The sequence below is a fragment of the Clupea harengus genome, chromosome 24 (genome assembly GCF_900700415.2).
Source record: "Clupea harengus chromosome 24, Ch_v2.0.2, whole genome shotgun sequence".
Classification (NCBI taxonomy): domain Eukaryota; kingdom Metazoa; phylum Chordata; class Actinopteri; order Clupeiformes; family Clupeidae; genus Clupea; species Clupea harengus.
The window spans coordinates 5,631,020-5,647,769 of record NC_045175.1 but is presented as its reverse complement, the minus strand read 5'-3'; the positions used below and the strand labels follow the sequence as shown (position 1 = coordinate 5,647,769).

General features: G+C 45.6%; 1 protein-coding gene across 1 annotated transcript in view; it reads right to left on the bottom strand.

Moving 5' to 3' along the window:
• Nucleotides 1–731: 731 nt before the first annotated feature.
• The window catches only part of LOC105890319 (nidogen-1-like), a 39,969-nt gene continuing 23,950 nt past the window's right edge, over nt 732–16,750 (bottom strand). Inside the window, exons 12-20 of the mRNA XM_031561764.2 lie at nt 16,505–16,630; nt 12,421–12,660; nt 11,497–11,669; nt 7,121–7,247; nt 6,613–6,784; nt 6,143–6,300; nt 5,555–5,678; nt 4,875–4,987; nt 732–1,934 (exon numbers count right to left, since the gene is read on the bottom strand). Of these exons, the coding sequence (XP_031417624.2) occupies nt 1,810–1,934; nt 4,875–4,987; nt 5,555–5,678; nt 6,143–6,300; nt 6,613–6,784; nt 7,121–7,247; nt 11,497–11,669; nt 12,421–12,660; nt 16,505–16,630 (1,358 nt within the window). The 3' untranslated portion in view covers nt 732–1,809. The remainder of the gene's footprint in view (nt 1,935–4,874; nt 4,988–5,554; nt 5,679–6,142; nt 6,301–6,612; nt 6,785–7,120; nt 7,248–11,496; nt 11,670–12,420; nt 12,661–16,504; nt 16,631–16,750) is intronic.

Here is a 16,750-nt window from a genome sequence, read left to right as displayed (position 1 = left end):
CCTCGGCTGGAGTTTCAGACTGTGCCGAACATATATAGGGCCTAACATATGCAGCCTTTCTAGTAACAAAGACCAGGACAGGACAAAGTGTGACCACTGCGGGGTTCGTACAAAATACTATCCATACGCAAAGTAAAGCTAACGTAGGGGGTTGCTGTATGGCTGAAATGTGTGAAGGCTATGCACTCAATCCAATGGGACCTTGAGTAAACTGTTATGACTGAACCACAGAATAAACTGATGTGAAACCACGTGATGCTTTTCAAGGGTAGTTCTTGAGGCAGACCCATGTGTTGTACAAATCTCTATGGAGCCATGTGTTCCTTGCTTGTGATGTATGTAGGCGAATTCGATTTGAACTCTCATGGATTCTCAGGGAGCATGTGCAGACAGGCCTAGATGTAATCAGAGCAGGCGAACCTTTCAGAAAACGTTAGAATGTTTCGTCAAATTCCAATAAGGCCATGTGGTAGTAATCATAGCAGGCCCACAGAGTTTACCAGTAGACCCAGTCAGCCAATATAAGCTACCAATTGTATTATCAGACTGCAAAGTAGAACCTTCATTAGAAAGGTTAAGTTTAACAACTGCAATAACAGTGGGCCGTGCAGGACTGGTCACAACTTCAGCTTGTGGGAAGCTGTGTCATCTTGGACTGCTTGGTATTCATCACCTTAAGGTTACACATTTAAAACACTTTGAGACAACAAAAAAAAGGAGTCGACGATTTCTTACAAAACACGTGTTTTTAATGAGACAGCTGTACATAATGTTTACCTCCCCATGTCACTCTTTGCTTTAATTTCACTCTTATGTATTCTGCCTTCTTCTCCTTTCTTTGTCTCTCTCTTCTCTTCTGTCCTCTCCTCTCTCTGTCACTCTCCATTCTTTCTCTTTCTCTCTCTTTCTCTCTCTCTTCTCTTCCCAGCTGCACACAGAGCACGTCCATGTCAAACTAAAATTACATATGAACACTTGGCTCCATGCCTCGCATGTGTGTGCATGAGTGTGCATGAGTGTGAGTGTGTGTGTGTGTGTGTGTGTGGTGGGGATGAGGTCATGATTAACATGGGCCAAAGACGCCCCCGGTCGAGGTGTTCACCAGATGTACCGAGGTTTGCACTGGGGCCCCAGGAAGACCCCCGACCCTGTCTCTGAGGATTCTGTTATGTAAACCATTAAGCATCGTGAGAAACCTAACGTGAAGATCTATGCCAGAACACCACGGCGACCCAGTATACTTTTTTAAAAAGATAATATTGTCTATATATTCTTAGGCATTTATTTACAATGATAGAAAAAAACAAAACAATTACTGTGTGATTTTACATAAGACACATTGGATTGGAAAATAGTTGCACAATATTTCTTTGGTTAAAAAAAACAAACAAACAAACAAATAATAAGGTAAAAATCTCTCAACCCTCCCATGGCCCACCCACACGTGATTACCCATAATCCCCCTCTCCTCTCCCCTCCCTGATGATAGTGGCACTGCAGTCCATTACTGGCTTTCAGTGGAATTCTGGGTAACTACAGTGCACTGTGACTCAATTGTACCTCTCTCTCTCTCTTTCTCTCTCTCTTTCACTCCATCTCATTCTCTTCTCTCTCTCTCTCTCTCACTCCATCTCATTCTCTTCTCTCTCTTTCGCTCTCTTCCACTGAATTCCTCCATTTCCCCCCTTATGCTGAGTCATCATGAAGCACACCTGTCACCCCCCTCCCTCCCCCTCACTACTATTTCCCCCCTTGCTCTCTGTTTTTTCGGGGTGGACTCGTAGTTGTCATGGCAACACCATCTCATCCTCACAGCTGCTCCCTCTCCACGCAGGTGCCGTCCCTGGCGTCGGGGCAGCGGCAGGTGAGGCCGCCTGGCCGCGGCAGACACAGGTGCGAGCAGCCGCCGTTGTTACCTGAACAGTAGTTAGCACCTGAGGGGGAAGCAGCGGAGTGTTTAGCGTTAGCTTGTAGCATGAGAGGGACCTCATAACAATCAGAGCTATGATTGGTGGAGACAAATGCCTAAACCAATCATGGGCCCTGTCAATAACCCACCACACAAACACATACTGGTATTACCTTTAGCATATATAACAACAACCATAAGGATCTAGACAGAACAATTTCACATGATCAGAACCACCAGGTTCTAGACAGAACCATTTCACATGGTCAAGAGCCATCACAAATGGTTTCTTCATAGCTTCAAATTGCTACATAGCTGATAGCCAAACAATCCTTGGGGAGACTCTCCTCTTGCAATAACCGCTGATGATAAAGCACTCGGAGATACACAGACCTGGCACATTCCAGCTGCTACACACATGGATAAGAGGGAAGGATAGGGAGGAGGAAGGCCTCTGAATCCAGTTCATGGTTTACCTCCGCACTAAAAGTCTTCTATCTACTCCTACAAGCTCACCTGATTTAAGTCAGTGTCCTTAAAATGGTCCTGGTTAATTTAAAAGGGTGTGCTAAGCTAAGCAAGGCTGCCACTGATGTATGTAAGTATGCAGTGTGAGGGAAGGCAGAATACACACAGACAGAACCGAACAGGGGAGTTCCAGGAACAGGACTGAGAATCCCTACATTAAAGGTCAGGGGTCAGGTGTAGTCATAGCTACTGATAAAGGAACTACAGCACACAGTGCTCAGCCGTTAAAGTAACAGAAATATTTTAATAGGCAGCTTGTTTTGGCATAATCTTCAAATTCATTTTGATATGGTCATGTGAAGGACAGAAGTTGGTGTTGTTGATGTTTGCAAGGCTTTTGTAGCTTGCTAGTTTCAGCCTGCTGCTTTAAAGAAGACCATTGATGAGAGTTTGTGTGACCGTGAGCGTGCCTGCTAGTTTATCTGTTTGCGTCAGGTACAGTATTTAGCTGTTATGCTCCTACGCTGAATTTTTCCATTCCTATTGTAATACGCAACATTGGTACAATTGGATGTCATTGCAATCATTACTACGCATAAACCAACCAATCTGGATCAGTCACCCAAGGCAATCCATCTCACTCACCAGTGAGGGGGGGAGAAGGGCCAGACACGATCAATCCAGCCCAGAGTGCAGATGTGTCTGTGAGCGTGTGGGAGTGTGGGAATGTGTGGGGTGAGGCATTCCATCAGGCCTGACTAATTGCATCCAGACCAGTGAGAACGGCACCAGAGACGAGCACAGACAGCAGGGAAGTCAGCTGTGCTGTGTACATTCCCTAGGCCCCTGTTGTACTGTATGTACGTACAGCCAGCCAGCCGTGGGTCCACACAGGCACGTTATCGCCGTATGGCCAGGACCAGACCGGGCCTCAGTCGCTCCCCAGTGGGAAGTTACACACGCGGAGCCATCTGGTGAGCGATGCGTAGGCAGAGACGAGCGTATAGAGCTTACAGAGAAGCTGAGAGCGGCATACAGTACTCGTCCAAGTTTTAATTCACAACGTGGTTCAAAGTTGACCGTTCGTCATATATACATACAATAGCACTAATCCACCGGGACTGTGGAAATGGCGATGAAAAAAGGAGCCGGCATAGAACTTGCAAGTAGAAAAAGCTGCATAGAGCTCCTGAACAAGTTTGTGTTAAGAATTAATTTAGGTTGAACCTTGAAATGTCCTTGGGAGACATATGACACTTGCGTAGCACAGTCACAGCCACTGACAGTGAGATGAAACTGCCTTTTTTAGTTCTAAATTAAATTGTTGTCTTTTTTAAGTTTTTTAAATTAAATTGTTCACTTTCAAAATGGTTTGAAACATTACAGCAAGTCCGTTTTGTAATGTAGTTTTCATTAAATAGAGTAATTTAATGCGGCCAAAAGCAAGTCTGTAAGCCACAAGGCTGCTTGCATTAGTTACACTATAATTAAGGGTTTGCTTCTGGCGTGAGATCTGCCACTAAGCTGATAATAATTGAGTGGTCACTGATCCTCAGTGCAAGTGTAACACAAGTCCACAACTGAGACTAACTGTATGCACAGAAAAAAAGAATACATAGGGCTGTGTGTGTCTCATCTGGTAGGCACTGCGGGTGTTGGACTGAGTGTGTGTGTTAGTATCCTCTCTAATGTTCAAGGGACTCTGGCTGTTACGTGTCTATTGTGTTTGTTTTGACATGTGCTCCTTGTGTTTTTGTTATGCCATGTGTTTTCTGTTTTGTTCTGACACTCCGCCCCACCTGCCTTGTCACTTCCTGCATTTCCCTGTGATCATCTACCACACCTGTCCTGTTAATCAGTCTACTTGTTGTCTTGATTAGTTTCCCCTGCCTCCTGTTTGCTTCCCACCAATTATCTGTTTCCCCTCCAGTATTTAAGTTCAGTCTGCCCTTTGTTCTATGTCTGGTCGTAACCTAAGATCTGTCTGAAGAACCTGGATTGTAACTCGTCTGTTTTCTGACTATCTGCTGGCTTGAGATAAGTTGTTGTTTTTGGGTTTCTTCGTCTGCTCTGACTGCTCTGAGTTTTTTGGATCTTTTGTGCGTTACCTTTTTGGATCTTTTGTGCGTTACCCTTTTGAATTTTTTGGATCTTTTGCGTGTTGATTTTTTGAACTTTTAATTGACCTTTGTTGTACAAATAAACCCTATTTTTTCCCCCCGCATTTTTGGTCTGCATTTGGGTCTCTTTTTCCCCGGAGATTAACAGTGTGTCTCACCTGCTAGGTGCTGCGGGTGTTGGACTGAGTGTGTGTGTGTGTTTCACCTGGGTGGCTTCTGAGGGTGTTGGACAGAGTGTGTGTCTCACCTGGTAGGCACTGCGGGTGTTGGACTGAGTGTGTGTGTGTTTCACCTGGGTGGCTTCTGAGGGTGTTGGACAGAGTGTGTGTCTCACCTGGTAGGTACTGCGGGTGTTGGACTGAGTGTGTGTGTCTCACCTGGTAGGCACTGCGGGTGAGTGGCGGTGATTCCGTAGGTCCGCGAGCGCCTCAGCGGCAGGAAGGCGTCCACCTCCTTCTCGGCCCTCCGGTCCACGGCAACCACGGCTTCCCTGGAAACCGCCAACACAACATAGAACTATAGACGCTCCACTGAACACACAAATGATTCTGAATAACTGTTACGTGACGGAATGCATTGCTAGAGTTAGCGTGTGTAATGTCTGGCACGATTAACATAAAGTTCCACATTCCACTCACAGAGCACATACCAGTGTCCGACTACTCGACATAAACAGTCACATGCAAACAACCTTGAGTGTTAAACAGGTCATAAACCATTCGGCAGGTATTGACTGGGTTGTTTAAAGCACTCCAGAACTAGGTAAATATTAGGCAAAGGTCAAATATAATGTATGGACTGCATTCCGTTGGGGTCAAATACAATTCCTGCAGGGTTAACCGATAACGTATACTAACCGTGACAACCATTAAACAATTTGTGAAACACTTAGCGACGATAAGTCAATTTCAATCAATCAATTTCTGATGTGTGAGAAGATACAAACATGCATCCATTCTGCATCACTTTGAATGTAATTCGAATTTGAAAATCAAGAGGAACCGATGGTGATTGGCCTGAAAAAAAAAGAGTCTTATGGGAGTTGTAGTTTTCCTACCTCCTCCAGTCGGTGTAGAAGAGGTTGCTTCCATAGTGCACTACAGCGAATGGGTACTGGATGCCTTCAACAATCCTTCTCCTCTGACGGGTATAGGGGTCAATGCATTCCACTTTACGAGTGCCTGAAAGAGAAGGAAAAAGAGAGAGATAAACAAAGGTGATTTCCACACTTATTTTAGCATGAATTTGGGAGGATTTGACTACACATTCAATATTATAACATCTATGTTAAAGCAGCAGTAAGGAGTTTTGGTCAAAAACTAGCAATCTAACTACAAAAAAGGCCTGTAAAACCCTTACAAACACCAACAGCAGCACAGCTGGCACTGATAAAAGGCTTTTAGCCATATACTGTAGTTGACGATGTGCTGAGAAAGGGTGGACTGGACCACAGAACTGCATAGCCTAACCAGTTAGTTGGAAAGACAGGTGTGTTTATCAGTCCTTCAAATAACTATACACTATGAAAATGTATTTGAAGATGATATTAGTACTAGCTGCCTTCAAAAAGTGGCAAATTGTTGCATACTTTAAATAATAAGGTTACCCAAACCAAACAACGAAGGTGTTAGTAGCAGATCCTTACCGGCATCAGCCCAGCACAGCTGCCTGGTCTGGGGGTCAAAGGTCAAACCGTTGGGGAGGCCCAGGTCCTCGGACACCAGGACGCTCCTGTCTGTGCCGTCCATGTTGGCCATCTCCAGCTTGGGGCCGTCCCTGTTCCAGTCTGACCAGTAGAGGCGCCTAGACAGGATTACAAGAAGGTGAGATAAATCAGTGGGCTGCTTGCTGTCCTCCGTGTGGAAATAAATACACATTATACAACACTACAAAGACCGTAAACCATTATCTACAAACATTTCAATGGTTATTACAAAAGTATACATTTTAGAGTATAATTTGCATTTTACAGCACAATTTTACACATAGTACTAAAAATGATGGCATTCAGCTTTTTGCCAGTACTGCATAGAGTTACTACCAAATTATGTTATAACACAGTAATATATCATTTATGAATGCGTTATAGCATATATATATATATGAGTATTGTACCCGTTGATGGGATCAGCAACGATAGGACGAGGGTTGATGAGGTCATCGTCAAAGAGCACGCGGCGGTGGCTGCCGTCCAGCTTGGACACCTCGATGCGGTCCATCATGGAGTCCGTCCAGAACATGAGGCGAGAGAGGTGGTCTATGGCAATGCCCTCTGGGCTGCCCAGGTCTGGGGCAACAAGAGAGGAGAGGCACTTAGGTTAGAGGTCTGGGGCAACAAGGAGAGGCAAGTTAAGAAAGATACAGGGGACATCATCTATGGCAGTTTTTTGGAAACTTCTCAGGACTGGAGGGACGGAGGGGAGAGGAGAGGAGTCACCCAGGTCAGAAAGAGAGAGAGAGGAAGTAGGGGGCGAAAGAGAGGGGCGTCATTTAAACTCCATTAAATGCTGAACCATACTGAACTTTGCAGAGTCAATTCACCAAACACATCTTTGAATTGTGTTTGCTGCGTATGAATTGTGTGTGTGTGTGTGTTAGTGATCTCAGGTCAGTGATAACTCACCAGCCTTAATGAGGGTGGTGGGCTCTCCTCCTCGTAGAGCGACTCTGCTGATGGCCGGTTGGGTGATGTCTGACCAGTACACCATCTTGTCCACACAGTCATAAGCCAGGGCAATCACCACCTTATCCTGGAAAACAACATTTCAAAATGGAGGGCAAAGTTAGAAAACAAGACACCTCCATCCGTGCAGTCATAGGCCTAGAACAATCGCCCTATCACCACCTTATCCTGAAAAACAACGTCACAAAATATCAGTGAAAAGTACAATATTAGGGAAAAGGCAGAACTGTGTTTGCTGACAGAGAGATAGTCTGAAAGACAGAATCACAAAATGGAGGAAGAAGAGCTTCAGTTTCCAAAAAGTGTTGCACAACGTTTATTGATGAAATCAGAGAGAGAATATAATTTCAAGCACTCCCTCTCTTTCTCTTAAAACAGTTGTGACACAACAGTGCTTTTAAATGGCAGCAATTACCACCTAAACCTCGAAAACAGCATCACAACAGTTAGAATGATTAGGTTTCCACTTCAATCCACATTGACATTACTGATATTGTATATTGTGTATATTTGCATGTTTTCGCTCCCTCTCTGGTGGTCTCAGAGCCCTATAAATTAACTGATTTGGGGTCAGTGTGACGTGGTTAGGCTCTACCCACAGACCAATTACCACCATGAGGTCTTGAGTAAATCAGAAACACAGACAGCACAGAGCCAGGGAATATACAGGGGTGTAAATCACAGATAATTCAATTTTCTTCGTGGAGTTTTCAGAAATATGATTAATATTATAAGAATAACTAATTGGACTCCAGTGTATGCTGTACTTGACTGACTTGATGAAAGGGAGACCTAATGAAAAATGGAACGATTTCACATCTGTAGGAACTCCACAGATGAATTCATTCATTTTGTGATTTAAACAGAACTTTTCCTGTGAAACGTGAGCCATGACGTAAGCAGTCGCACCTCTCCTCTCCTCCATTCACTTCCTGTAACTGTAACTACACCCCTGACCTGGCCAAGAAAACCCAGCTCCCCTGTTGTCCTTTCTCTTATTTTCTTACCGCTCCCGACCACCTTCACTTAAACGCTCTCTACGCGCGCACAGTCCTGACTCCGGCACCGAACTCTCCTCTTACGGAAGTGACGCGAGAGCCTGCCTAAGATTCCTTGTCAGCTAAGTACGCGCCGCTACCTGAATGTCAACGAGTTTATTTAGCACAAACAGCTACAACCGATGTCTCTAGCTCACCTTACAAGCAACAAAGCAAACAAAGTGAGTTAGCACAGAGACGACCCACATTCTCTGCAAGGAGAAGAAAGGAGCGACCGGTGTTAACTGGGCATACATAGCTAGCATAGTATAACAAGTCATTTATATGGAACTGATCCTTTATGTTTTAACCTCAATGGTAGACCACACACTTTGTGCGGCGCCTTCATATGTTAACTTAATTGATCTGCTGTTGTGTTGAATACTTGACGCCCATCCAATCGGGTAAGATCATCCACATTCTCCTCTTCAGATGGACAGAAGACAGATAAACACAGACACACACACACACACACACACACACACACACACACACACACACACAAACACACACACACACACGCTTTCAAAACTCGTCAAAGTTCATCACCATCCTCGCTGCGCCACCCAGAAACCCCCATCTTGTCCCCACACTGAACAGCGCTACCCTTTGTTCCAGGCCCGGGGCTACAGGGGAGGGACAGGGGAGAGGCCGGAGGGCCCTTGGCTCTGGAGCTCTGGAGCCCACCACAACAGAGCAGGAGAAAGGGCCGAGGGGCCCTGGAGGAGGGGGGTGTGGGGGTAGATACAGAGGGGCGGTAAGGGCATAAAGGGTGGCCTGTCCGTCAGGAATGCATGACGTGCCACCGCAGAGGGTGAGGAACTCGGGGCATCAGAATTAGCGCACTCTCTCTCTCTCACTCTCTCTTTCTCTCTCTCTCTCTCACTCTCTTTCTCTGTCACTCTCTCTCTCTCACTCTCTATCTCACTCCCCCTTTCTCTCTCACTCTCTCTCCCTCTTTCTCTCTCTCTTTCTCTCTCACTCTCTTTCTCTCATACACACACTGTTCTTCATCTGCATGCTCTTCCTCTTTCTCTTTGTTCCTCTTTTGTCATTCCACGCATGCTATCTCTCCCTCTCCCTTCATCTCATTGCATGCTATCTCTCTCTTCATCTCTCTGCACTCTCTATTTTCCTTCCTAACTCCCTCTCCGCGTTTATCTGTCTGTTTGTCTCTGTCTACATTAATCTCTCTACACCCTCTCCCTTTCTCTTTCTCTCTCCCTCTCTCTCTCCCTCTCCCTTTCTCTCTTCCTCTCCCTTTCTCTCTCCCTCTCTCTCTCTTCACTCTATTTGACTCTCTTTCTCTGAAATCTCCTCCAATCTTTCACTCTTCCCTCTTCCCATGATCTCTCTGTCTGGGCCTGTTCCTCGATACTGATCTCTCACCCTCTGTCTGTCCTCCTTCCTTCCTTCCTCTCTCCTCTCTATCTCTCTTTCTGTCTCCCTCTCTTTCTATATCCATACATCCATCCATCCATATCTATCAGAGAGGCCACATAAAGAAAGAACTTCAGAGAAAGGGGGGGTGGGACAAACGAGCGAAGAGAGGACCCCCCCCCCCATTCTGTTCCATTCACTCCGTCCATGGTGCCGTGGGTCTGGCGAGTGTGTAACACGAGAAAGGAAGTGAGGGGAAGCGGGTGAATGAAGCAAACGCAGAGGAAGAGGAAGAGAAACTGACACGCCGGTGGTCTATTTAGAAAGCGCTTCCGCCAGGCTAGCTGTTTGTCCAGCCACTCAAGAGTTGAAATCAGAGACGGAGGGACGAGGACGAGCCTGAGCGGAGGACACAAAGCCAGGGGCACACAGGAAGGGAGGGGACGCACAAGGCTGCCATTCAACTGTGTCCAGGGAGAGAGACAGAGAGAGGGGAGGAGTGGAGGGGATGTTCAGGTAGAGGTGCAGAAGAATGGAGAGGTGGGGGGGGGGGGGGGGGGGGGAGAAGGAGATGGGAGAGATGAGGGTACAGGAAAGATAAAAGGAGTCGTGTGGGCAGGACACACCTCAACTAGAAAAATTTACTTAGAAAAACTAGATAAACTTACTGAAGAACTTAGTACAGTGTGTGTGTGTGTGTGTGTGTGTGTGTGTGTGTGTGTGTGTATGCACATGTCTGTGTATCAGGGTTTCTTGTCAGACCGGTGTCTGGAGAGAATGTATTTTCGAAACGTACCGGCAAATATTAATAATCTATGTAATTAACACAAATACAATGGTGGTTAGCCTATGTAATGTACACCTAGGTTGACAAACAAATGACAACATCCTTGAATCAATCATGTTGACTGTTACCAGGATGTCATACGTATGTTTTTGAATGAGCATTATTACCAGCCAAGTAAAAGTAAAAAAAAAAGTAAAAAAAATGACTAGGCTAACACCGGTAGCCTAAATACTGACTGTAAACCCAGCTGTGTATGTCTCTGTTATTCTCTATTCAGTATACGTGTATATTTGTGTGTTTGTATGTACATGTGTATATATTAGTGTGTGCGTGTTTATGAGTGTACATGTGTATGTATAAGTGTGTGTGTATGTGGTGATGTGTGTGTGTGTGTGTGTGTGTGTGTATGTGTGTACATGTGTATATATTAGTGTGTGTGTGTGTGTGTATGTGAGTGTACACGTGTATGTGTGTGTGTGTAAATGTGTATATATTAGTATGTGTGTATGTGTATATATTAGTGTGTGATGTATGTGCGTGTGTACACGTGTGTATATTAGTGTGTGTGTGTACATGTGTGTATATTAGTGTGTGTGTATGTGAGTGTGACTCACAGGGACGTGCAGCCTCCTCCTTGAGCATGCTCTCCCCGCTGAGGCTGATGTGTGTGTGTGTGTGTATGTACATGTGTGTATATTAGTGTGTGTGTGTGTGAGAGTGTGACTCACGGGGACGTGCAGCAGGGTCTTGGCCTCCTCCTTGAGCATGCTCTCTCCGCTGAGGCTGATGTGTGTGTGTGTGTGTGTGTGTGTGTGTGTGTGTGTACATGTGTGTATATTAGTGTGTGTGTGTGTGAGTGTGACTCACGGGGACGTGCAGCCTCCTCCTTGAGCATGCTCTCCCCGCTGAGGCTGATGTGTGTGTGTGTGTGTATGTACATGTGTGTATATTAGTGTGTGTGTGTGTGAGTGTGACTCACGGGGACGTGCAGCAGGGTCTTGGCCTCCTCCTTGAGCATGCTCTCTCCGCTGAGGCTGATGTGTGTGTGTGTGTGTGTGTGTGTGTGTGTACATGTGTGTATATTAGTGTGTGTGTGTGTGAGTGTGACTCACGGGGACGTGCAGCAGGGTCTTGGCCTCCTCCTTGAGCATTCTCTCTCCGCTGAGGGGCACGTGCTCGATCTTGCCACTCTGGGCAAACAGCAGGCTGGCACCCGGGGCCAGGGGGCTCACGTCCGGGCGAGGGGTGGGGCCGACCGGGGTCGGGGCCACGCCCTGGTCAATACCTGCGGGACAGAGGGGGAGAGGGGTCATGTGGGGTCAAAGGTCAGAGTTCCTGAGGCTCAACTAGTGGAGCAAGTGGTGGAGCAACACCAAGGTCATGGGTTTGATATATATGAAACATTTCTATCTGTACTGCGCTGTACTGTAAGTCGCTATTGAAAACAGCGTCTGCTAAATGCATTAATAAATGTGAATGTCATTGGTGATGAAGAGAGAAGAAAAGAGAGGAGAGTGGTGGTTAGGGAGTGAGGACGAGTGACTACATGTAAATGCTTGTAATTACACTTGGTTTGGCTACAGAAACAATGTAGGAATGCCAACGCAGCTACTACGAAGATCCTTGAGTTTGCATTTTGTGTTGTCAGAAACACAAAGCCCACTTCTGAGTGACTGTGTCTATATGTGTGTCTAGGCGTGTGTGTGTGTGTGTGTGTGTGTGTGTGTGTGTGTGTCTGTGCGTCTGTGTGACTGTGTGTGTGTGTATTATGTTTTAACATATTTTACACTATGTTCCATTCAACATTAACACCAGACATTGTCTCACAGCGTGTGTGTGTGTGTGTGTGTGTGTGTGTCTGTGTCTGTCTGTGTGTGTGTGTGTGTGTGTGTGTCTCTGTGTGTGTCTGTGTGTCTTTGTGTGTGTGTGTGTGTGTGTGTGTGTGTGTGTGTGTGTGTGTCTGTGTCTGTGTCTGTGTCTGTGTCTGTGTCTGTGTGTGTGTGTGTGTGTGTGTGTGTGTCTATGTCAGCACTCACAGCTGGGCGTGCTGCCAGGTCCAGTCCTGGTTCCGGTGATCTCCTGCCCCTCGCGATCCACACACCAGCATTGGCCCAGGCTGCCGTGGCACTGCATGGGGTCGTAGGACCCGTACGGGTCGCAGGTGGGGACATACTGCCCCACGGCGGGGCGCGGGCGGAAGAAAAAGTACCCCCCGGTATTGGCCGAGGCCGACTGGGCCCTCTCTCTGTGTCTCTCACAGGCTGTCTTCTCACGCTCTAAGAGGAGGAGAAAAAGGGGAAATATACATATTAGGATGTTTGTACTTTAAGGGTGTTTACCCATGTCTGACTACATGAATACTGTGTGTGTATATATGATGTGGTATGTGGTTTAGATGTTGCAAAGAAAAGCACAGGCTGGTCCTACATAAAATATACGCTTTAGGGTGTACACATTTCAAGCATGTATTTTGAGAATGCATGTTTCCACTCATATTTAACATGTGGAGGTTGATGTTTATGTTATAAGATTTATTTAATTATAATAATGTAACACATGTCAGAGCACATCAAAGTAACCAATGTGGGCCAACTTGTACGTCAAGAGGCATTACTCATCATGGCCCTTTCACCACAATGATAAATGAGTACATGTGTGCGGTATATGTCCATAAGAGCAACCATAACGCACACAAATACGTTATTATCTACTGCTATGCATAGATATTCATAGAGCTGTAAGCAGTTTCAATGTATTGCATTTGGTTCTGGTGTGGGTTAAAAAAAAAAAAGAGACAGGAAATCAACAGGAAAGGACTCTTGAGCTCGGTCATGAAACATCTAAGCACTTATGGGATGAGTTTGTCTGTAAGCCACAGGCCTTCATGATAGACTGTGGGGTGGGGGGGGCGAAAACATATAAGTGACTTTAGAGTCTGGAGAGAGAGAGAGAGAGAGAGAGAGAGAGAGATGGAGAGAGAGAGAGAGTTAGAGAGAGAGAGAGATGGAGAGAGCGTTAGAGAGGCAGAGGGGAAGAGCAGAAGATAGAGGAGAGAGCAACTGGAATGTGGAGGGAGAGAAAGAGAGAAGGAATGAAGCGAGAGAGAGAGAGAGTGAAAGAGAGAGGGGCAGAGGGAGGAAGAGAAAGGCAGAAAAAACAAGAGCGAGGGGGAGAGGGAGAAAAGAAAGCGAGGGAGAGAGAGAGAGAGAGAGAGAGAGAAGAAGAGGTTCTAGCTGTAGGAAGTATGTCTGGTAAGACCACAGAGCAGATAAAACAGAGCGAGGGGGAGAGGGAGAAAAGAAAGCGAGGGAGGGAGAGAGAGAGAGAGAGAGAGAGAGAGAGAGAGAGGAAGAGGTTCTAGCTGTAGGAAGTATGTCTGGTAAGACCACAGAGCAGACAAAACAGAGCCCTTTGGCTGAGGATGTCTGACCACAAAACAAACAAATAAAACAACAACAGAGGGGTGGGGGGGGAGGCATGAAGACAGACCCTGTCTGGGGGAAAGGAGGAGAAGAAGAAGACGGACAAGAAGAAGAGGAGTAAGGAATAGAAGAAGACAGAACCAGATGAAGAAGAGGAGGAAGAAGAAGAAGAAGAAGATACATTTTAAACCACGTGACAAAGGTCAAGGGAAGGACAAAAAGACAAGCATAAAAAATGAGAGAGGGTGAAAGAGAGAGAGGGAGAAAGAGAGAGACAAGCTCACTAAAAGAAAACCTAGAATGCTGTCCAACACACAGGAACCCAAATGATGCCCTGTGTCCCTGAGGTTGTAAAACGGGTATAAAATATGGCAAAACCGCAACGGGAGCTGAACCACACTTTAATTAACCAGCCGCCACAGAGAGGACACCTGCCCTAAAATTAGACCCTCCGACGGAGCGCATGCGAGAGAGAGACAGAGAGAGAGAGAGAGAGTGGGGGAGAGAGAGAGAGAGAGGGAGAGAGAGAGTGGGTGTGGGGAAGAGGGAGAAAAACCAACAGCATTGGAGGAGAGGAGACAGCAAGAGTCAACTAGACATGCATTTACCCCAAAAATGTGAAGTGTGATTGCTCAGCAGTAGTATACTGTCACTTACAGTAACTGGATCAGACATGGGAATAAAAGCAGGGTACAGGATACTGTGACAGAATTGTGTTGAACAGACTATAAAAGAGCACATAAACTCTCAGTTGCCATTGTGTTAGGTAAACCTAGTGAGAACTAATGCAGTGTAATACAACAGTCCTGCAATTATTCCCCCTTCATGACTGTTATAATGTTCATGTTTATGTTGAAACACTTTCAGAGGGGTGGTGGTTGAACCGTATGATTATTTTGGCGGATGTAGCTTGTCATGCTGCTAAACACATGTTTATGTTCTAGAGTTCTAAACACCGTTCTGGAGTTCTAAAGGCAGTTCTAGAGTTCTTAAGTCTAGCTAAAATAAGAGGAGACATCTTATGCACACTGCATTCTACTACAGATGAACTGAATGAATCCTCCTGAAAATATTTATTTAGTTCAGCTGTTACTGATTTGTTCTTCCTTTCTCTTTATTTCTGTCTTTCTTTCTTTCTTTCTTTCTTTCTTTTCATGAGAAGAATCCCCCACCTCAAGCTGTTTCAGTGTGGCCTTAGTAACACCAAAGCCAAAGGTCCACATTCCAGGGCAAGCCAAGCTGTGATAAAAACCTAAACCTGTTACTTCTCTCTGTATGTGTGTACTGAATACACACAGATGACCTTCTCTAGTTGAACACGGTTGCTTGCCGTCCTCCAAACCAGCATACAATGCATAAAGTCCTAATACACACTCACCCAGATTACACGCTTCTCTGACTGCTGACAGATTCATTTCTAACCATGAGGCTATCGCCACAGAAGATAGATCGCATGTCATGTGACCAATGAGCTCATACAAGTCTCCAAACATTGTAACTATTTGTAAAGGCATATGACAAGTGGCTTTGTTTAGAGCGAGGTCAAATTCGTTTTGTAACTCCACCCAAGGACTGACAGTGGGGTTAGTGTGTAATATTTGACCAGGATGAATTAAGGGATGATGGTGGGGTTAGTGTGTAATCTTTGACCAGGATGAATTAAGGGATGATGGTGGGGTTAGTGTGTAATCTTTGACCAGGATGAATTAAGAGATCTTAAAAGATGTCTCAGTTGGAGCAGGGGAGAGAATCTGGGTGGGCAGTTGAGGCAGAGAGCCAAAAGACTAGAACAAATCCTTTTATCAATCACTCTCTTTACACTATCCATTCTCTCTCTCTCTCTCTCTCTCTCTCTCTCTCTCGCTCTCTATCTCTCTTTCTCTCACTCTCTCTCTTTCTCTCTCACTCTCTCATTCTCTCTCTCTTTCTCTCTCACTCTCTCATTCTCTCTGATCCTTCTCTTCTTACTCAGGGGTTCATCATCATGCTATCCTATCTCCTCCTCTCACTCTCTCTCTCTCTCTCTCTCTGTCTGTCTCCCCCCATCCATTTAGAGGGAGAGCACAGTGTGTTCCTCTGTGATTGTGAGGTTTACTGCTTTGGCTCAAAAAGGGAGGGAGAGAAAGAATACAAGATAAAACAGAGATCTGCACTGTCATATTCGTTTCGCAGGACTCTGGTCCGCAGAAGACAGCGATTCATTATTTTGTCACAGTGTATCATTATTTCATATCTATGTTCCTGTCCAGTTTATGATATGTATGATCCTGGTCAGTCTATAATATCTATGTTCCTTTTCAGTCTATAATATCTATGATCCTGGTCAGTCTATAATATCTATGTTTCCGTGCACTCAGGCTGTGGCTACTGCAGCCAGATGGATGGATTAGCGTTAGCAGAGTCTGATGGCCGTCTCTGTGGTGTGGACATTACTCTCAAGGGAGAAAACGAAACCTGCTCACAGCTGTTCCCCCCATTTATTTCATTCCCACCTCCCTCTCACGCTCTCTCTCTCTCTCTCTCTCTCTCTCTCTCTCTCTCTCTCCATTTCTCTCATTCACTCTTCTGCACTGACTTTCTGGTATGCTCTGTGCATCATATTATTCTAATGTGTTTCTACTGTACAAAAACACGTTACTCCCTCTCTCACACACACACACACACACACACAGAAGATACAGAATAGTTGGAGACCTACCTGAGTCGGGTGCGCATTGGAAGCCGTCACCATAGAAACCCGGACGACACTGGCAGGTGAACGAACCCTGGGTGTTGTAGCAGATTGCATCTCTATGGCAACGACCTGGCTGGCATTCATCGATATCTGTACATTTCAGGGGGAAAAAAATCAGGAAGTAAGTCAGGGTTGCAAACGCACATATGAGAGGTCAGAGGTCAGACTGCAACTTTCACATTTGATAGCAATGCATCTCATATCAAATGT